Raw genomic sequence first — 22,549 nt, 5'->3', positions numbered from 1 at the left:
CTAGATACATTTGAATAATGATAAACTAAAAAGGAAAGGACGTCTATATTTTTATAATTATTATTATTGAGCTTATAAATATTCATGGGCTCTTTTTTTATATAAGAATCGCCCAATAAAGTTGGTCGGTCTGTTTCTGGGATACCCTGTATAATAAAAGGATCAAAGATGGTCAACATATGTTAATATAAAGCGGAGCTAATAAAAAAAAAACAAATTAAATATTATTTTGGAAAATGTGTAAAAAGGACACAAAGTCAAAGTTTACAAATTTTTTACAAATTTTCTAACACATTAAGTCACTTTGAGTCTATAGACTACTTCTCTGAAAATATTATTTTCTCGTCTATTAATTTATACACATTGCACTTCATTAGCTAAAATACTACGCTAGATTACCCATTTGCCCATTTAAAAAATACTGCGGATGCCTAACCTGAAAAACGGCCAATGAATGACGAATAGAAAGAACCGATCAGAACATGGAATCAACTTGGGATTTAGCCTCTCGTTTTATAATGGGTTTATAACCTACAAATAAAACATTAAATTTTATTGCATCAAAATAAAATTTGTGTTTTGGATTTATTGTTCTACTCTGATTTTTAAATAAATAAACTGAATATGAGTGAAGAAGAGTTTAGTGAGGTGAGCGATTTATCGTCAATGGACAGTAGTGATGACGAGGATTTAGAATTGTTGCTAGACGAACCGAGAATAAAAAATCAAAATTATTTGGGTAAGACATTCTTATTTTTTAAGCATAACCATAGAACTGAAAATTAATTTGTATATGCATTAATAATTTTAGAGGAAATAGTACCACAGTATCCTGCAGAAGTGTTCTTTGAACATTTCAGGCTAAGGAGAGAAACTGCAACTCACATAAGTAATAGATTTGAAACAAGCCCATATTTTAATAGCCAGATCGGACAGTATGGAAATATAGCTGCTTTACATCAGGTGGGTTATAATTATAACACATTTTTTTAAATTATATTCCTCTATAACTGATATTAGGTATTTAATGAGTAATTTTATTCCTTAAGTAAAATACACTCCCCAAAAATAAATTTATTTATTTATTTATTTATTTATGCAATCTACAGACACAAAGTCCATTAAATGATTACAATTGGTCCTTAATGACTAATAAGCACAGTAAGCACTACATATTACAAAATTAAAAAAAAATAGATTCTTTGCCCCCCAGATAACACATTAGGTAACTCAAAATAAAAAAAAACTAAAAAGAAAAAAAACTTAAAAGTATTCTACATCAGATATATTTTTTTTAAATTTCCCAAATGGTTCGTAAAATATGTCAATATGAAATAGTAGGTTGGCGGCACTGGACATTCGAAAAATTGGCGACTTTTTACCTAAATTGGTATTTGTTTTTTTTATATAAAAAGTTCCTAAATCTCTATTGTTATGAATGTTTACCGTTAAAAGCAATTTATCGAGAAGAAATGAACAATCTATATTATTATGAAGGATCTTATGCGTAAGCAGGCCACAGTTCTTCTGGAAGTAAGTTTTTTTAAATTAAATTCTGTCAAAAGATTTTCATAAGATATATCCATCAGATACACACCATGTTTTTTATAGTACAAATACCGCAAAAACCTTTTTTGAACTTTTTCCAACATTTGTTCGTAAACCGAATAGAATGGACACCAAACAATCGAGGCATATTCCAATATGCTGCGAACATAGACATTATAGAGAGTGGTAATGGTCTTTAAGTTAGTAAAGTTACAGGCATTACGAATTATAAAACCCAAAATCTTAAATGCCTTATTAACAACCGTGTTAATATGAGCATCGAAATGCAACTTATTGTCGAAAACTACTCCCAAGTCTTTTATTTCTGTTTTACATTTTAAGACATTAGTACCCATTTTATAATTGTAATTAATTGGCACTTTTTTTCTAGTAAAATTTACTGAAATACACTTTTCAACATTAAAAGATAATCTGTTTTGTTTTGCCCAAAGTATTACTCTATTCAGGTCATGCTGAAGGAGTTCGCAGTCCTTAATACTATTAATTGCTCTATAAAATTTAAAATCATCGGCAAACATTTCACCATCACAATATTTTAAGCACAATGGTAGATCGTTGATAAGACATAAAAAAAGCAATGGCCCCAGGTTAGACCCCTGAGGCACTCCTGACAAAGCGACAAAACTTCGAGATGTACACCCTCATACATACTACATACTGTATCCTTGATTGCAAGAATGAAGCAAGCAACTGCAGAAGATCGTGCGATAAGCCAAACCAATCTAGCTTTCTTAACAAAATGTCGTGGTTGACTCTATCGAACGCTTTAGAAAAATCGGTATATATAACATCTACCTGTCCGTTAGAGTCAACCACGCCATTCAGCTTCTCCAAAAATGTGGTTAAATTTGTGGCTGTTGACCTCTTATTTATAAAACCGTGCTGTTTTTCAGTGACAACACCGATTATATGATTATAAATTTTGTTATATAATATTGATTCAAAAATTTTGCTTGGACAACAAATTAATGCTACAGGTCTATAATTTGAAATATCAGCCTTGTCACCACTTTTAAATATAGAGCTATTTTTGAGGTTTTCCATAAATCTGGATACATTTTCTTTCAATATTAGGTTAAATATTATTAATAAGGGCTCAATAAGAGGATCAATACATGCTTTAAAGATATAGGGTGGTATCTTATCTGGCCCGATCGAGTTTTTAGGTTTTAATTATTTTACAGCGACCCTAATATCTTCCACAATAATACCCTTTACAAACAAAGTCGCATTTGTCAGAGGAACCGCCGGAGTAAAATCCAGGGTGTAGCCAGAGGGATCTGACTGAACAATACTAGAAAAATGCGAGGCAAAAGCGTCAGCGATATCCCTGTTCTTGATTATTTCCTGGTCTCTGTATAACATTGGTGTATTGGATGAACAAGTACCTGACTTTGTAGAACTTGTGTACCTCCAGAAGTTGCTAGGGTCGCTAGCTATTTTTGTTTCTAAAATATTTACCTTCATTTTCAGTTAACATCAATCAATGAATTTTCTGTATAGATTACAAACTTCTTCGAAGTGTCATTTTTTCGCATACAAATTTTTCCATCCCTCACCCACAAGTATTTTATGTTTTCTTTCCTTTTATAGTCACGACACTTCTTAAACAACGCACGATTAGACTTTGTTAGAGATTCGTTGATGTACACGGGTTTTTTCGCGTGAACCCCCTGCACACCCTCACATATATTGCCCACACAAAGATCCCGTCTCACTTTTTTAGCACCAAGAAACTGTTCCTTTTTAATCTTTGAAATGAACTTCACATACATGGAACAAGGTTCATGTTTTTCTTTCTGGACCTCCCCTATACGATAGCAGTGATCTATGTGATCCTCCCCAATATTGACGTTTAAGGCTCTGGCAATCTTAACGACTGTAGAGATTACATTTTCATCCCTTAGTTCAGGGACGCCAACTATCTCGACACTGTTAGATCTTAAATGTTGTTCTTCATCATTAAGGAGCGATTTGAGGGCAATATTTTCTTTTTCCAGCTGGATACATTTATTCTGAAGAGTTTCTATTTTATCCAAACATTTTGAAATTTTTTTGTCTTGTTTTTTTATTAAGCTATTATTTTCTTCAATTGAGCCTTGACAAAACTTAATCGATTTTCCCATTTCAGTTTTCATTTCCACCAAAGACTTGGAAATTTTCTGCATCTCTTCAAAAAGATCCTTTTGTGATGGGCAGTAAGAACATGATTTACATTTCCAATCATCCAAATGTCCCTTTAGGCAATCCTGGTGACATACATTAGGACAGCTCCTTTCTAGGCATTTAATTGCTTTTCGTGTGCTGGTAATTTTGACTGAACAAATATCACAAGTACTCGACATGTTGACAGAGATCTTATATCAGTCAGATTATAAAACAAAAACAGAAAATTTGCCCTTGCTCCGTCGTGTTACACAATTGTACAAACTCATGTACAATTCCCTTCACTACACAACCTTACGGACAACTGAAATTTTCGCAGAAACCCCAATAGAAACATGACCTATTTTAAATACACATAACTTCAGTGATAATTAATATATCGGTTCAATTAAAAAAGAAAATTGTTAAGAAAATATCAGGTTATAAATTCATCATAAGTGTGGTACTTTACGGTTATCAATATATCCTACAGGGTGGCTAAAAGTTTGTAATTCTTATGGATTGATTTGCTCTAAAACTTTGAAATACCCTGTAGAATATACTGATAAAAGCAGAGTATCAAACTTATAATGAGGCTATAGCTCGACATTTTCTTTTTTTAATCAAATTGATATCTTAATTACCAAAGTTATGGGTATTTAAAATAGGTCATGTTTGTATTGTGTCTTATGGTAAAATTTTAGTTGTCCGGAATTTATTGTGGGGGAGTGTATACATAAACATTTACTAATAATAATAATAATATTTAACTCTTTCATTTTAAATTTTAGGTTCTAATATATTTATGGTATATGGGGCATCAGACTAGCAGCTTTCGAGATGTTGCTGATAGATTTGATGTTACAATAAGCTTCATAAATATAATTCTTCATCGAGTTACCATGTTTTTGAGCAATCTTTCTCCACAAATAATACAGTGGCCAAATGAGCATGAAAAAAGAATCAGCGAAGAACATTTTCGAATCAATGGTTTTCCAAATGTTATCGGAGCTATTGATGGAACACATATCAAATTAGATAAACCTGAAAATGACCCAGATTCATACTTAAATCGTAAAGGTTACTATTCTATTCAGGTAAGTTTACATGATTTCTTGGTGTAGTACTATCTGATCTTGTAATTATATCATTACAGATGCAGGCAGTTTGTGATCACAGAAGAAAAATACTAGACATTTTTATTGGGTACCCTGGTTCCGTGCATGACAGCCGAGTGTTTAGAAACTCTCCATTAAAAAACAGCTTGGAAGATAAGTGTGGACGATATTTTCTGTTAGGAGATAGTGGGTATCCTTTACATGCCAATTTGTTAACTCCTTATAAAGACAGGGGCAACCTTACTAGACAGCAACAAAATTATAATTTAAAATTGTCCAAAAACCGCTATGTCATAGAACATTGTTTTGGCATACTGAAACAGAAATTTAAACAGATGTATCACATAAAATTAAGAAAAATTAGATTTATTTGTCATTTTATCCGAGCAGCTTGTGTACTTCATAATATTGCAATTGATGACTATATTAATTTGGATAATGATCCTGCAGAAATGGATAATGATAATATTCCAGTTAATGAAGAAAATGACAATGAAGTTGCTGACAATATAGAAGCTCGGACTATTAGAGATAGGGTAGCAAACAATTTACGAACATGATGAAAATATAATTTGTATTAATTTTAAAATATATTTGTTACATAGATACATACATATATAATAATTTTATTTAATTTTAACATACTTAGGAACTAAACAAAAGAAATATAATTTTCATGGAGAAAATAAAACTTAATTAAACATAATATTATTTATTATTTAATAAACAATACAAATTTCCTTAAAAATCAGTCATAAAAACTCGCTACAACAAGAAGAACATGCCTTGTTCTTCAAAAGTTCGTTTCTTTGTTTTAAAAGTTCATTTTTTTCTTTCAATAGAGCTATTTTTTGTTTCTGCAGCTCCAACTTCTCTCTTTCAATTTGTAGCCTCCCATCATTATACTCTTTTCGATCTTTCCTAATTTGCTCAATGGTTGAGTTCCTGTTCGTTAACTTCCTTCTTTTTAAGAGGAAAGTTTTCCCCGAGGTCTGACTGGGGGTTGCATTTAATGAAATAAATGGTACTTCATCTTGTGGTGCTTCCGGTAAATGTTCCACAATGTCCGAAGACAACAAAACCTCAGGCTGGACATTCTTCTTCCCTTTAAATATGTTTTCCATCTCTTCTTGGTACTCGAAATATTTTTTGGCCCTTCCGGTCTTATTCTGGTTGTCGACATACTTTTTGTAGGCCCTTTCGACCACCCTCCAACGGTTTTCAACATGGTTAGCCGTGTAATTTGTATTTAGTATCTCACTGATTTTAACAGCCATTACTTCCCACAGCTTTTTAAAGTTTTTCATTTGAAAACTTCCTACCTTGCTATGATTTTCTTTGTAAATGTCTAATAAGACTTTTTGGTTAGTCGTCCAACTAGCCACAAATTCAACTTGACGTTCTTGTAGCACATGCTGCGGCACTGGGAATGTATTTAGATGCTTAGGCGTACTCGTGACTATTGTCGAATTACCTGACTCCGGAGAAAAAATGAGGAACTCTTCCAGACCTAAAAAAATGGGACCTATTTATTTTTGTACTAAATACCCCTATTCTTATAATCATTCATTTACCGTACTTTAAAAAATATAACACAGGTGCGTTAACTTACCTTCTCGGTTCATTTTAAATAGTCAAAGCAAAACATAAAATAATTTAAAGCAAAAACCAGAAACAAAACAAATATGACACGCTGAGGTTGAATTGAAGGTTATGCTGTTTTGTTTTGTGTCAAATGTCACTCTAATAACTCTAATATCAGGCGTGCTGCAAACAGCGAGCAAATTGTCAGGTGTTCCAACCTTGTTTGAAATTGATCAGAGAAACGTTGATTTTACGGATATGCGCATTGAGGACGATTTGTAAATTGTTTGAAATCGGTTTGAGATTCTTGGTTAGAACAAACTTATTACAGTGGCTTCGCCAGCACCCAGCAGCAGGCACCACAAAATCCAAACAGTGCTGCCAGGTCTACCGTATTTACGGTGGATCTACAGTTTTCCACCTCGATCTACCGCCCTACCTTTTTAACTGCAGATTCTTCCGCATTTTTAATTTAAAGGATGTAACATAAAACAATAAATATTTGCTTATTTATTTTTCTCCGTCTTTGATGATTTTTTAAAGAAAATGTCAAACTAAACATATATTCGCGCGTCTATGACGTAGTAACACTGGCAGCGCGGCAGCTAGGATTATTACTGCGAGCTGCAAGTTGGGCTTGCGTTGATTCACACAAAGACATTGGTGAACAGTGTTGCCAGATGATTGGGTGAGAATTATGGTACATTCTGGCCAAAATTATGGAATTTTGTACAAAATTATGGTACAATCATACAATTCTGTCAGTACACAACCTTTTCCTATGTATGACGTCAGGTCACAGTCGCGCCGTCGCCAAACTTATAAAATGTGTTTCATTTTGTTGATAATGAATTATGAATTTAATCAAATTTCCTACTCTGATAATTTCTTTTAATTAAAAGAACGATTTCTAGTAGAAATAAAATACTTTTTTAACAAAGATAGTAATTTATTGAAAAATGAACAAAACATTTCACTCAAAATCTAAATTAAAAATAGATAAACATTAACACAAATACGTATACAAATTTGTATATTGTAATATTTGTATTTGTAATTTTAACCAACCCTGAAACGACTTATCTAATTCCCAATCCCTTCGATAGCTTTGGGGGCTATTTGCTCGTCTATTTTTATTTCCAAACTTCACTTGTTTTAAGTTTCGTTCACTATTTTTATCTTCGGATTCGGAATCAGAAATATTTATATGTTTTCGTTTTAAGCCGGAGTTGGAGGTCATAATCTTATAATAATTATTGAAGCTTTATTCTTTAGTTCTATTTCACCCCCAACAGCCAAAAGCAAACAAAAATAATAACAAAACAACTTAACCTCAAATAATAAAAAAAAATGACAGACTGTTGACGTTTAGAAGGGTTGTGTCTTATTGTGGTTGTGTGTTTAATGGGATTTTTCATGTACATTTCGCATTTTACTGCGAAATTGTTCATATCATATTAATATAAAAAATAATCATAGAAATTTATAAAACCCAAAAAAAAAACAAAATTATGGTACAACTATGGTACATTTCTGATTATGGTACAAATTATGGAGCAAGCAAAAAATGTTGCAAAATTATGGTACAATTCCATAATTATGGTACGTCTGGCAACACTGTTGGTGAAATACGCCAATCCGATCGACGCCTGACCCTGCCGAAACCCGAGACGATAATCGGTATTAATCACAAAACATAACCTTCATAGAAAATTATCTTAAATGGACTCAGCTGAACATACGTTGAGAACGATGCATTCAATCACCGATGGCGCCACAAGCAATAATCTGAGTTTTTACCGTCAGCAATCGAAACGATTTTGACGTTTAATGGTTTTATTAATAGATGGCGCTGACAAACAGACAGACAATTATTTAATTATTTTTGATTTTTATTTTGAATGATTTGGATGAATCCCAGTCTCTAGCACAGAAAACAGACCAAGGATAGAAGACAAACCTCTTAATAAAGTTCTGCGGAACAAAACGCCACAAAAACGGTGGATGCGATCCGAACTAGCAAAGATACCGATAGATGGAAAAATGTATACCGGCCCCTTCACCAAATATGGAGAAATGAACATTAAAAATCTGTTGAAATAATAATAGACAATATTAATTAATTTCCCTATAATATTCCAATCAATATTCAGGTAACCTGAAGAAATATTATTACATTTCTTTTAGAATTCCAGTTTACCTCCGAACATCAATTGAAATATTATTAGAAAAATTAATTTTTGTTGCCTATTATTATTTCAATCAACGATCTGAAAAAGACATTATCAAAAACATAAATAAAATTCAAATATAGAACTAACAAAATATTTATTAAAATAAGTAAAAATCTTAAAATCAATAAGTACTACATAATAATATGCATTTATACGGTATTATATTTTAAATTTAAATATGGAGGAAAATATGGAGGTGAATTTTCGACTTATCATTTCTTGGCGACCTTTTGTAAGTATTGTCTATTTTGCATTATGTCTATACATGTACGTTTCTGTGATTTCACGAATAATAATTTATTATTGGTGAAGATAGGTACAATAATATACATCATTTTATAATGAACTTGTAAGTAGGACTATTAATATGTTTTAAGAGGTTTTTAAAATCTGTGGAATTGACATATTTTTTGGCAATACCTATTCTCACTTTGTAATATTTAATTTTTTTTTTCCATTCCATATATTTCACTCCTCCAAGATGTTAATTTGGTATATAATTTTTTGGCCTTTGGTGTCAACTCAATGGAACGATGAACATTTAAACTTTTTAATGAAAACCTTCTTTTTTCAAGACCTAAAAACATATTTTTTAAATATTCAAATAATGCATTTGTTTAAAGGAATATCAATAAAATTAGCAATAAAAAAAACGAATAAGACTAGTGAGGAGAAAAAATAAATAAATATAATAATAATAAATGTATACATATGTAAGTATACTCACGTTTCTTAGCAGATTCCTTTTTCCTTGAGGCATTAGGTACAATTTGTAATGGTACTTTTTCAATATCTATTTGACTGGAATTTTCTATTATAGCAATTATTTCCATATAAGATGAGGTATTTTCTGGAATATCTTTTTGATTTAAATCATATGAGGGTTTCTCATCAGCTATTTCCATAGGTACCTCTAAGATATTTTCTACCACATTAGTTTGACTGATAGGTTCTAAAAGATTAGTAACTTTAGAACATATGGACCCATCGACGGAACCTTTAAAAAAAATTTATTATATATTTTTAGATACATATGAAGGTCTAATAATTTTTTGGTGGGAAGTGCTAAAAAAAACTTTTGGGAAAAGGCAATAAGCAGTACTTGTTATTTTAACAAATGTTAAGTAAAATGAAAAGGTTTTAATTAAAATATAAACAAAATCCAAATCTAATTGAAACATAATCAGGTATCAAAATGCATTAATTTAAAAGCATGGTCAATAATTAATAATTACGTTAATTTTAAAAATAAATATTTCAATAATTATAACATTAATTCGTTAATGTCATCATTAGTTAATAATCATTATATAAAACATATATTTAAGCCATTTCATATATTAGAAGTGACAAAAAATGTGCAGAAAATATAAAAAATGTATATAAATATATTCTATTCTGAATTTTGAAGAAATCTTACCTTTTGCATAATATATGCCATTTATTATATGTCCTTTATTGCTTAATAATAGCTCAGCATTATAAGCACCATACCCTAAAAAATAAATATTGCTTCAAATATAAAGTTGCTTCCCAGATGATATAAATTAATGTAAATAATTTTTACTCTCACAAAATCAAGATGTTAAAATTAATTAGTTTTATAAATAAGATCTACATATATAAAAAAATCTTGCAAAAAATTTTTTTAAAGCAAATTAAAATGATTCTATTAAAGCTTAAGCCTCAAAAATTAATATGATATTTTGAAGCATTCTGTTTTATTAGTATAAAAAAGAAAAAAAAACTGTTTTCAAGGTGGATCTTTTATACCCAAAGCCCCCAGTGGTAAGAGGACTGAACTTAAGAACTTGAAATATCTTTTGCTAGTAAAACATAATTTTTTATTAAAAAAATAAAATAGTAATATCATTCTATATGTAGATATATATAAGTAAAACGTGGAAATTTTAATTGCAATAAATTCAATATGGAAAACCCTGTTCATTGAAAAAAAAATAAAAAATATGGATCCCTATATTTTAGGTTTGCCACCAATTTGTGCCAACAATTTAAGGAAAAAAATTAAATAATAAAATAACTTACATAAGTATATATGTAAATCTTACTAAATAAGATTTAAATAGATATTCTTTTAATAGTAATTCATTCATTTACTTACCTTCAATGTTAAGAGTAGGTATTGCTGCTCTTTTGAGTCCTCTCTTACTGGTTGGCACTTTGCAGTACTCTTTAAAGTGACAATCGCAAACATACAAACGATTATAGATTTGTTCTAAGGATAAACAATGATAATTAGATGGATTAATAATGGAAGGATTTCCATACAATGTATGGATATACATTGTATATTTCTGGGTCATTTTTTGAAAATCTATGCCTCTTACCATCCTGATTCAGACACCCAGCTACACAACATTTTTTGGGTGTGACTGTGGAGCAGTAGAAAACATGATTACTTATAGAGAAACTAAAATGTTAAAACATTAATATTAAAATAAAAAAAGAGAGTATATAGAATCTTACCCGAAAACTAGGTCTTTATTAAACAAATAATAAAAGTTTTGTAAATTGCAACCCTAATCTGGAAATTTACCACAGGTTACAGCATTATAATCTATTCTATAATGTCCTGTTAGTTTGTTTTTTTTTTAATAATAAAACACAACACAATTTGTCACAACAGTATATAATAAGAAATTAATCACTATCATAAACTCGCACAAAAATATGAATTCTAAATGTTTTCTGTAATTCCCAGCAAACTACCAGGAAACGAAAAGTAAGCATCTGTCAGTCAAAATAGAAAACAGAAAATAAAATGGGACAGTGTTACTAGCCCCAAAGTGTACGCGATCCGAACCTTTTCCGTGGCGCAAATCCCCATTTATGTTTTTTTTCTATTTTCGTCTTTGTGTTCTGTGGTCTCTAGTTTAGTACAAAGTATTGTGTTTTTGTTGGATTTTCGTTCCTGTGTATGTTGTGCAGTTATAATTTATGAAACAATAAATTGGTAAAAATGAGTTATGAAAAAAGAAAACATAAATGTTGTGTGCCAAACTGCACTGACCAAGATAGTGGACGGTTTAAATTCCCCAAACCAAAGGACCTATATAATATGAACATGTTTAAAATGTGGGTTGATAATATTAAAAATCCAATACTAAACAACCACTGCTATGATGAAATTCATAGAAAATTTCGGGTTTGTGCCAGGCATTTTAGCCCAGAAAAGCTTAATCTTGATGGATCCAGAAGAGGAATTTCTGATGATGCTGTTACTGTTTTATTTATGGGCAGCAGCAATAATAATGGTAAGGATCCAGACCTATACAGGGTGTTACAAACTAGTATAAGAGTACTCTAATAATCTAGTAGTTAGCAGTAGGGTTAGTTAATAGTCTAGTAGTTGGGTATTATTTATTATTGCATAGCGCTCGGCATAGCCTATAATATTTACATGCCTCGAAGTGGAGTGAAGTCATCTTGCCTGTTCCTGTTTTGACTTTATTTTGGTTCTATAATACACAGACCGCTTGATTTCTCGCTTGATTTAAATGCTGGGTGCGGTGAGGGTGAATAGGTGAAGAACAGTTTTTAACTCGGTTTTTAAATTAAAGTTATAATTCTACCTACTCTCAAAAAATGTAAAATTTTTTTTCTGAAAAAGTTTTTGTGTTTCTTTTAAAATATATTTTTGAATAAGTTAGAAGGGACTCAAGTAGGGCAAATCCTCGGGCAAATCATGTTAACACATTTTTCCTAATTAAGTAGCCCTGTTAGCAGTAATTTTTTTTTTCTAAAAAAATATGTATACTAAATATAGGGGTATACGTAATATATGAGATATCAGGGAGGGCTTCTTCAAACCATTTTAAGCTTTCTACAGGGTGTCCGCACATTTTTGGTTTTTAAGCGATTTTCAATTTTTTTTTTTCGTTGATAGGTCTCGACAAACTCTTTTTGGACATATGCCAACCTTGTTCCAGGGTCGTACTTATGGGTAATTAAGGGGGGCCAAAGGGGGTCAAATTTCAGAAACTCATTAGGGCAATTTTTAGACTTTTTTTGACAACGGAATCTTAATCAGCATCACCAAAAACCCTCCCTATACAAATTTTTAGCGCTCTACTATACAAGGTGTTTTAATAAACTTTTCATAAATTTTATAAAAAATCGTTAATTAGACCATTATATCGGATCACCCTGTAACAATATAATAATTTTAAACTCAAAAACATCAATACCTAATACAGGGCGATCCAATATATGGGTTAAAAACACCCTGTATAGTAGAGCGCTAAAAATTTGTATAAGGGGGTTTTTAATGATGCTGATTAAGATTCCGTTGTTAAAAAAAATAAAAAAATTGCCCTAATATGAGTTTCTGAATTTTGACCTTCTTTGGCCCCCCCTAATTACCCATAAGTTCGACCCTGGAACGAGGTTTGATTATGCCCAAAAAGAGTTTGTCAAAACCTATCAACCAAAAAAACAATTTTGAAAATTGCTTAAAAAACAAAATTTTCAAACATATTAAATTAATTTGTCTCCATTCACCCTTTTTTTTTAAATGGAATAACATAATTTCAAGAGCATTTTTGGAATGACAACTATTTGGCAGTCCATTATTCAAAGTAAAAAAAAAATAACAGAACAGGTACGGTCATACCTGTGAATACAAAGTAATGAAAAACTTAAAATTTTTCATTTGGTTTTTTGAATATAATTCTTAAACGGGTTAATAAAAAATGCTGAAACTTCTTTGGCTGAATACAGATTTTAGCGCTCTTCCAATAACTTAAATACACTTTTTTTCTAAAATGATTAATAATTGACCTTGTTGAAAATTACATGGGATTTCCTATGGCCCGCCCGGCGATGCAACACCCGGTATGTTATGGACGATGTGATTAATTTGGGCAAATTTGATAAATTTTAACGAAAAATTACCTATATTTACAAAAATCTTGTGTTTTAGGGCTTTTTATGATGCCTCAATTATTAAAAAAACGATTTTTTAAAAACTTTGTCACCCTGTATCTCAAAGGTTAAAATGTTTAGAGCATACATTCATAGAAAGTTTTTCTCTTAAAACGGGTTTAAAAATTAATTCCTGAAATATTAAAAAAACAGATATTAATGTTACATTAATTATCAATTATTTATTATAATTAGATAAAATCTTTATTAAAAACAATTATTTCACTGTAAAGGGTGTTCCAAACTAAAGGAAATATTAGATTTTTTTGGCTTTCCTTGTATTTAAAAACAAATCAAAATAGCCAATCAATGTACTTTAGCTGTGGGCATTCAAGAAAGGAACCATAAAACAATTTCCTTAAAACAAAAGAGGTACGCTATGTGTGTTGCATTTTTTGATAGCAAAAACGGAAAAAAATGTGCAAAATTTTATAATGAATATAAATATTTTTGGTATATCACATAATATGTATTACAATTAATGACTTTTGAACTGAACTATATAGTTTGTATAAAACTAAATATATTATTGTTTTTTTAGATTTCAAAAGATAATCTATTTTAAAGGAGGTCAATGTTACTATACTACATTCATCGAGCAGCGGCCAAGCACCCAAACAAGCCCGTTCGCGTGATCAGCGGCGTCAAAACACGTGCTCCACTTGCTATTGGTCAGATGGCCCATGTGATATCCGGGCCGTTTGATGTCGCTTTTTTACAGAGTCGGGTTGCATTTTTCAGTTTATTTTGATAGCATCAGGTGTTTATTGATTGTTATTGATGGCGTTTTTAGTGAATTTGTTATTGTGCGTTATATCGAGCAACATATCAAACCACGTTTGATATGTTGCTCGATATCGAAAAGAACGCTATTCGTAAAAAAGTTCATGAGTTTTTTTTCAAGAATGAACTTCCAACAATAAGAAAAGTGTTAAGGGTTGTTAATGAGGACAATGATTTGCCTAATTTCAAAAAAACACTTTTTACAAAATATTGAAGAAGTTAAACTTTAAATATGGAAAGCGTGAAAGAAATAGTTTTCTCATGGACCGAAACGATATTAAGTGTTGCAGAAGGGAATACTTAACTAAAATTAAAACATTCCGGCAAGAAAATAACAAAATATATTATTTGAATGAAACGTGGATCAACGCTGGGCACACTAAATCTAAAGTTTGGATGGATAAATCCATTACTTCCTCGCGTCAAGCAGTTCTCAAAGGACTATCTACAGGGTTAAAACATCCCTCAGGTAAAATAATGTAATTGTAATATAATAATAACAATGATATAAGTGTGAAAAGTGCTCGTTTATGGCACGCGGACGGCGGAACGAGAGAAGCGATTTTTAACACACTTCTCACAAATATATTATACAACATTTTTTTTACGAACAAAAATAGGTTGTAACGACAAGAGAAATAAAACCAACCGATCCTCTCAAAGGATATTTTTATTCTCCCCAACACAAAATACACACAACCGCAATGTCTAGGGATAATTTAGAATTTTCTTAATTTTTTTTTTAATTTGTTAAAATTTTATTTACTTGCTATAAATATAAAAATATCTAGACTTTATCCTTATTTTAGACTGCTTAAACCACACTGTACATTTTTCTACTTAATTTATTTATCTCAAATAAATAAACAAATACACATATCGTTATTTATTGTCTTGAATTCTTTTACCAAAAAAAAGTGTTTGCGTTTTTTTGGAAAAAAGTTTGTTCATAGAGCTCAGTATAGTTCTTGCTAACCATGCAGCGCAGACATTTAACGAGAGAAGAAATGATACGAGCGGTGGGCCTTTTAGATGGTGGTATGACGCAAGCACAGGTTGCAGTGAACATGGGCACTACTCAAAGTGTAATTTCACGCTTATATGCACGGTATCGAGAAGAAGGCGATGTGGCGGAAAGGCATAGAGGTCGCTTACGTATTACAACCCCTCTACAGGACCGCTTTTTACACTTAAATGCTCGAAGACGCCCCACTGTAACAGCACTAGAATTGCAAATCATGCTACAGCAAGTGCATAACGTTGACGTTTCAGCCGATACTGTACGCCGACGTTTGCATGAAAACAACCTACGTAGTCGTCGGCCTTTAAGGGTGCAACCGTTGTCCTGGGGTAATCGAGGAGTACGACTTTTGTGGGCGGAAGAACATTTGTTGTGGCAAAATGAAAGTTGGGCAAATGTGCTGTTCACTGATGAGTCTCGGTTTGGAATTTACCCCGACTCAAGAAAAATTTCGCATGTGGAGAGAGCCTGGAAACGCAAACCGCCTGTGCAATGTCCAGGAAGTGCATTCTTTTCGTGGCGGAACCATCATGGTTTGGGGAGGCATTAGTATTGGAGGAAGAACAGACCTCATTTTATTAGAAAACTTTTTAACTGGCAGATTATACGTGGATCAGATACTGGCACCTGTTGTTATTCCGTATGCAGCAGCAATTGGTCAAACCTTTGTTTACATGCACGACAATGCCAGACCACACACTTCAAGGGTTGCTAGAGAGTTTCTAGAAATGAATAATATCGATGTCTTACCATGGCCACCTCAATCCCCGGACCTAAACCCCATTGAACACATGTGGGATATGCTTCAAAGAAGAGTTCTTCGTATGGAAAGACCAAGAGACAATAGAAGAACTTTGTTTCTGACACTTCAAGAAGCCTGGAATGAGATACCCCAAGATGATATTGATCATTTAATTCTAAGCATGCCCAGACGATGTCAAGCAGTTGTGAACAGTCGTGGAGGTCATACAAGTTATTGAATATTGTTTTTGTTTATTTTTTGTTAATTTAAAATTAAGAATTAAATTTTTGTAAAACCTAGTTTCTCAACAACTTTAATTTTTTTGCATTTTTTTAGAAAAAATATAAATTATTTAAAATTTTTTGGGTTTTTTTATTACCTTATAAACTACTCTTAAACTTGCAAATAAATTTAAAAAAAAAGATCATATTAAAAAATATATATACAAATTTATTCAAAATATCCCTAGACATTGCGGTTGTGTGTATTTTACCATGGTCACAAAGAATTTATCTGGCCGGTCCCTTTTCTTATCGCACAACAAACAAAGTAGGTAAAAATACCCAAGAAACGAAGAACATGTGGCTCGACCCTTTTCTAAGGAAAACTAAATAAACGTATTTACAAGAAATATTTAATATAATACAAGTGGTATGATTATTTTAAATTAGGTAGGTACTTAAATATTAATTACTAATTAAACTTAAGCTGGAGGATGAATTGTGAAACTTCATCACATAGGTATATTTATCTAAATTTACCAAATTGATGTAGGATGGTTGGTTAATTAACTTTTTACATGGCGTGTAAAAAAAACTTCCTTACAAATGCATTAAAGTAAAGCTTTTTGCACTAAAAGAGATACTTTTTTTAATATTTTAAAAAATAAAAAAAAATATAAATATTTTTTTATTAAAAGACATTAATTAAAACGCATTAATTAAAAAATTTTTTGCTCATTAATATAAAAATAGGGTTTATCTGATGATACTTTAAGTATATTTTTTAAATTAATGTTGTTTGATCCCATGTCACATACTAAAACAATCACAGTTTCAGTCCAATTTCTTTTAGTTTTGTGACTGCATCTTTTACCACTTTACATAAAGCCTTGACGTAGTATTGTAAAAAACTACGTCAAGGCTTTAAAACTTTGCCTGGACATGTAGTATTGTAAAAAAAATATGCTAAAGGTTGTTTCCAATTAGAATAAATGCCCCTAACCATTATAGATGTTGAAACCTTCGCAGGTTTAAAAACTTGGTTCATTCCATTGTGTTCGAATCCAACAATGTTATCTAGGGTACTATAAAATAAATTTGACTTAATACTCATCTCATCAATACACAGAACGCAAAATTTATCTTCAGAACTAAGGGTTTCTGCTTTAATTTTTAATGTTTTAAATACACTTTCATTTTCCAAACCGCAAGATATTTTTAAACCGTTCAATAATTTTCTTAAAGTTTGCGGTCCCGGCAAACAAAATATTTTCATTAATATACCCCTATAAACGTTAGGCCCAGAAAAATATATCGATAAATATCTATTTTTGAACTCGTTAGAATATCGTCGACCTTTAGGTAGATGATAAGCTTAACTTAGTTGTACATTAATAAATTCGGCCAGTTCAGTCGATGAGCAAAACTTTAAAACAATTTTTTTAATTCTTCTAAAGTTATTGAATCGTAAACATTAGTCAACTTTTTCTTTAGCTCGCCGTTTTGTCTAATTAATGCGCTATTTTGTTTTCTTAATTCATCTATTTCATTTTGTAATTCCTTGCAAGTTTTCTTCAGTTTTTCTTTTCGTGGTGTATGACTGGTTAACATTTGACACGTCTGAACACCACTAGTAGATTTTGTGGGTATTGAAACACTAGATTGCATCACCGAACTTTGAGACTCTAAAATAAACATAAATTAATTTGACCAAATCTATCAGGGCAATTGACTCAAAACAATATTTTAAAACGTTAAATTACTTTTATGAAAACATTCTCACAGTCTTTTAAAGATAAATCTAAAATGAAAATTAGAATTTTAAACATTTTAGCTTTTCATCCACACGAAAAATGTATAAACTTGTCCTGTCGCTTGCAATACTTAAGAACTTAATTCATCCCATCGTTTTATACTTGTAGAAAAAGATACATTTAACCCATTCTCAATTTTCTTTGAAAATTTTATAATTTTTAATTTTTAAAAATATATGTACCATCACGCTTCGCCCTTAGATAATAAGCTGTGCCAGTACAAAACGATTAGTTATTTATAAGATCTCTAAAAGTGTTAATAGCTAGTGTTGTGAGCAATGGAACGTTCCCGTTTATTCTTGAAGAACGTTCGCGAACGTTCACGACTTTTTTCGTGACGTTTATTCTCAAGAGCACGAATGAGCATGGATCCGAACGTTCCCCAAAAATGTGAACGTTCCCATAGCGTTAAAGAGTCAAAGTATAAGCTCAAATACCGGCCAGCCAAACACCTCTACCAATTTAATGGAACCGAAATCAAAAAAAATAAAACTCACTACCAAATCTGGGGCTGAAATTAATACCATTGAAGATGATTCTTCTGAGTCTGACGAGTCTGAATTTGATTTAACGGAAATTCTGAGTGATTTAAAATCAAGCGAGCGCGAAAAGGGAAAGGATAGTTCGAAGGAGAGTTCCTAAATAGGTTGTTTGAAAGTTTAACTTAATAAATAGAACATAAATAAACACAAACATTTTTAATTTCAGATATTTTCCTAATATGTTTCCTTTGCATTTTTTTCATTTATGCTCCTATGTGCTGAAAATTCTCGTTCGTGCTCGTTCATGCTCGAGGAACGTTCTCGAAAAATAAATTCTTGAGCATTTTACAACACTATTAATAGCTAGATTTATTAGTATTTCCATTTTTATTACACTTTTATTAGTTTCACTTTTCTAGGGGCTAGATTTTAAAAATTTAATTGGCCAATTCTATTTTAAAATACATGATAATAATAACAATAATAATATAGTAATAAAAGTAATAATAGAAGTCATTTTAATTGTGGTATTTACATGCACATGGCGAAAACTTTTATTCTGGGCTTAAAAAAAAAACATCTTACACTAACTGCATATTATATTCGTAAACTGTGAAAATATTTTCGCCAAAATATCACCATGTCAAACAGGATTAAAAAATTGTTTTTTTTAACCTATAAAAAAAAACAACTAAAATCTTTGCCCGATTTTATACTAATACATTCAATTGAAATGTTTAAACAAATACCTTTTAATTCCAAACTGCTTTCTTCCAACTGAACAAACTCACATTGCATTTCTGATGAGGTTGTTGCAAAGCTGATAGATGAGGATCCTGGAAAAAACAAATCATAACCTATTTTTTGCTTAAAATTAAGATTGCCATATTACATGCACATACGATACAGATTACAATTTATTATGGAAAAACGTAATTATAATTATAATAAATAAAACTCTTTACCTTTGGAAATTGATGTCTGTTTAAAAATTGTAGGAATTGCCGACTTTTTAAGAAGTTTCCGTTTATGATTCTGCATGACCATATCGGGCTCAAAATGTGTACTACATATACAATAACTGAGTCTGTGTAACACATCAACTTTGGGCATTAAATCTAATCTCCTGCTAGCTTCAAGCCACACTTTAGCCCTGAAAGAGATTTTTTTTTAACTACTTACATTATCTTAAACTAGACATTCTTTATATGGTCACCTCGTATATTTACACAAATTTATTAGGTATACTTGATTCAACAATAAATACAATTATTATTGATGGACCTATTTAAATTTATAACGTGTACGATACTTCGTACGCATTAGATATTATTTAATTATATATAAATAAAAAAATATGTTAAAAGAAAACAATACTTACCTCTCTATATCTCTAGGAAATTTGTGAAACTTTTCATTACAATTGTACGATTTATTTTTACATTCTCGTACGGCACAAACAGTTCTCCCTTTAAATTTGTTACGTCTTTCCATTTTCAATAAGAATACAAAAACAAAATTATAAAACTCACGCAATCAAATATAAATGTTTCTCGCAACAAATAACATACACAAAAATAAAAGGCGGCAAACGTATCTCTCCCCTGCTAACGACGTCACTGATCATAGGCAAGAGCCGACGGGTGAAATATTTCGGATGAAGCGCGTTGGAGGTCAACGAAATTTCAGCGCGTGGAGCATCGAGATAACCTACTGGTTGTTATAGTATACTGTGATATTAGCGACAGTCTGCGATCAAGGAGCCCCAAATCAATCTGCCATAAACCAATTAAAGAAGGAAACAAGAGAGTACTGTTTAAAAAAAGGAATTGATGACAGATACGTCGGCTTTTTAGTGGATAAAAAGCAAGTCATACCCCTATATGACACACCACACCTTTTTAAAGAAATACGTAATAACTTACTTACAAAAGATCTTCATTTCCAATTGAAAGGAGAAGCAAATATTGCGAAGTGGGACCACATTGAGCAGTAGCGGAGTAAAAAATACAATAAAAGTAGCTCCCTTCTTAAAAAAAATAAAATCGGCTTAGAACCAGATAAAACCTTTACCAAATCATTAATTAGGTTATTGTACATACGAAATGGGCATTTACGACTTTTTTTAGTGGTACCGAGTTTTATAAAATGGAGAATATTGCAAAAAGGCAAGAATTAAAAAAAAGTGCTTTTTAACCTTAATCTTTTAATATCTCTGGAACTTTTTAACATATTCAAAAGATCTTTTTTTTGTTTTAATGAGAATACATAAGCGCTGAAAACTGCGATAAAATAAATCCAAAAAACGTTTCTTTTTAATAATATAACATTTAAAAATCATTAAAATTATATTTTCTGCAATGAACTTTTGAGCAAAAAATTTAAAAAAAATAAAGAAAAATTAACATCCGTACAAACAGGTTAGTATAAAATTTTAATTATAACTACGAAAAGTTTTTTATATTAAAAAGTTGAGAAAAATATACATAAAAGTAATTTTTTAAATTAACTCTTAGTGGGTGCAAATAAAGGTTAAAATTGGATAAATTTATAAATATTTTCCGCCGTATGCAACATCTTTTAACTAATAGCAGTGACAAGTTTGGTTTTTATTACATTGATTAAATGAATTTAAATTAACTTTTAACTGAAAGTGGTGGGCGATGTAATACAACCACTAAAGTTTTCTGTAACTCTATCCATCGTGTATCAATTAATTATCACATGGGATGTGACAAGTTTGACCATTTAGAGTTAGCTAGTGCAGTTTTTAAAATACTTAATACATTTATTAAAATCCTCCTTTTAGATAAGTTTTAGTAAATTACACGTGTAACTTTTTATTCTAGGAACAGGTAAAGGTACGCACGAAAAAATTATTAATGCAGCACAAAAACGGGAAGATATTTCTATGATTTCAAAGCTATGTAGATACGAGGATTTATTTGCTTATGATGCCAAATATCATAAACGATGCTATAGTCACTATATATCTAAAAAGAATATTCAGGCATTTAGAAGCAAAAAACAAACAATTAAACTTAGGAAATAAAACTCTGTTATCACCAAAAAAAAAGTCCTCAACGAAACAAGATAATTCCGCGGAGAAGTCAGATTCAACGAGTGAATCTGAATTAAATTATTTAGATCATGAGCCATATTTTCAAGAAAATGAAGTTCGTATCTTACACAGAGCGGCTAGAATATTAAAGAATCAAATGCGCGAATTTCAATCCAAGCGGAAAGAATTTCCCATTCCTGAGGACATAAATGAGAGAATTTTTCAAGAACAAGTTCCTAAAACGTTGCTTCAATTTATTTCTTGTTTTAGGTGCATATATCAACTAAAAATTTGGTATAACAGTCACATACCATATAGGAATTTTGAAGACCCAAGAAAATATGGATGGACAAATGATATAGAGTCTAATATATGGACTCCAATATTTGCGACACATCAGGATCCCGTCCCAAAGGAACTACGGAAAGTGTTAGTTCTTCGATGTTCCGATGGAAACTGCAACACTAAAAAGTGTATATGTGTATCCCAGGGTTTGAAGTGTTATAACGAATGTAACTGTAAATTTTGTGGCAACAAAGACATTATAAACACACCAGATTCATTGGAAACACAAAATGATGAGGAGTATTAAAAATTAAAGTTTGTTTAATTAAAATATTCAAATAAATTATTTTTTTAAGTTTACTTAAGAATCTTAAGTTATTATTCACCAACTTCATTTATAAATTATTCGTAGATGGTTAATAAATGGCGGCAGTTGGAAGTACGTTCGGTCGGCAACGGTATAGAGCGCGGCAATTTCCACCTATACACGTTACCTTAAACAATCATATTTCAAAAACTATTTCGGATAGAAACCTGTGGCTTTTT

General features: G+C 31.0%; 1 protein-coding gene across 1 annotated transcript; it reads left to right on the top strand.

The window, feature by feature from the left end:
- Positions 1 to 545: 545 nt before the first annotated feature.
- Positions 546 to 5,392, top strand: LOC126744207 (putative nuclease HARBI1). The gene is made up of 4 exons (XM_050451565.1): positions 546 to 739; positions 812 to 963; positions 4,506 to 4,811; positions 4,871 to 5,392. The coding sequence occupies exons 1-4, from the start codon at positions 625 to 627 to the stop codon at positions 5,390 to 5,392; spliced, it is 1,095 nt and encodes a 364-aa protein (XP_050307522.1). The 5' UTR covers positions 546 to 624.
- Positions 5,393 to 22,549: the final 17,157 nt, after the last annotated feature.

The sequence above is a fragment of the Anthonomus grandis genome, chromosome 13 (genome assembly GCF_022605725.1).
Source record: "Anthonomus grandis grandis chromosome 13, icAntGran1.3, whole genome shotgun sequence".
NCBI classification, from domain to species: Eukaryota; Metazoa; Arthropoda; class Insecta; order Coleoptera; family Curculionidae; genus Anthonomus; species Anthonomus grandis.
This window is presented reverse-complemented; position numbering and strand designations above follow the sequence as displayed.

Coding starts and splice junctions, on each gene's coding strand:
- LOC126744207 (XM_050451565.1), top strand. CDS start 625: ATGAGTGAAGAAGAGTTTAGTGAGGTGAGCGATTTATCGTCAATGGAC. Junction 964..4,505: donor ATATAGCTGCTTTACATCAG/GTGGGTTATAAT, acceptor TTTAAATTTTAG/GTTCTAATATATTTATGGTA. Junction 4,812..4,870: donor AAGGTTACTATTCTATTCAG/GTAAGTTTACAT, acceptor ATATCATTACAG/ATGCAGGCAGTTTGTGATCA.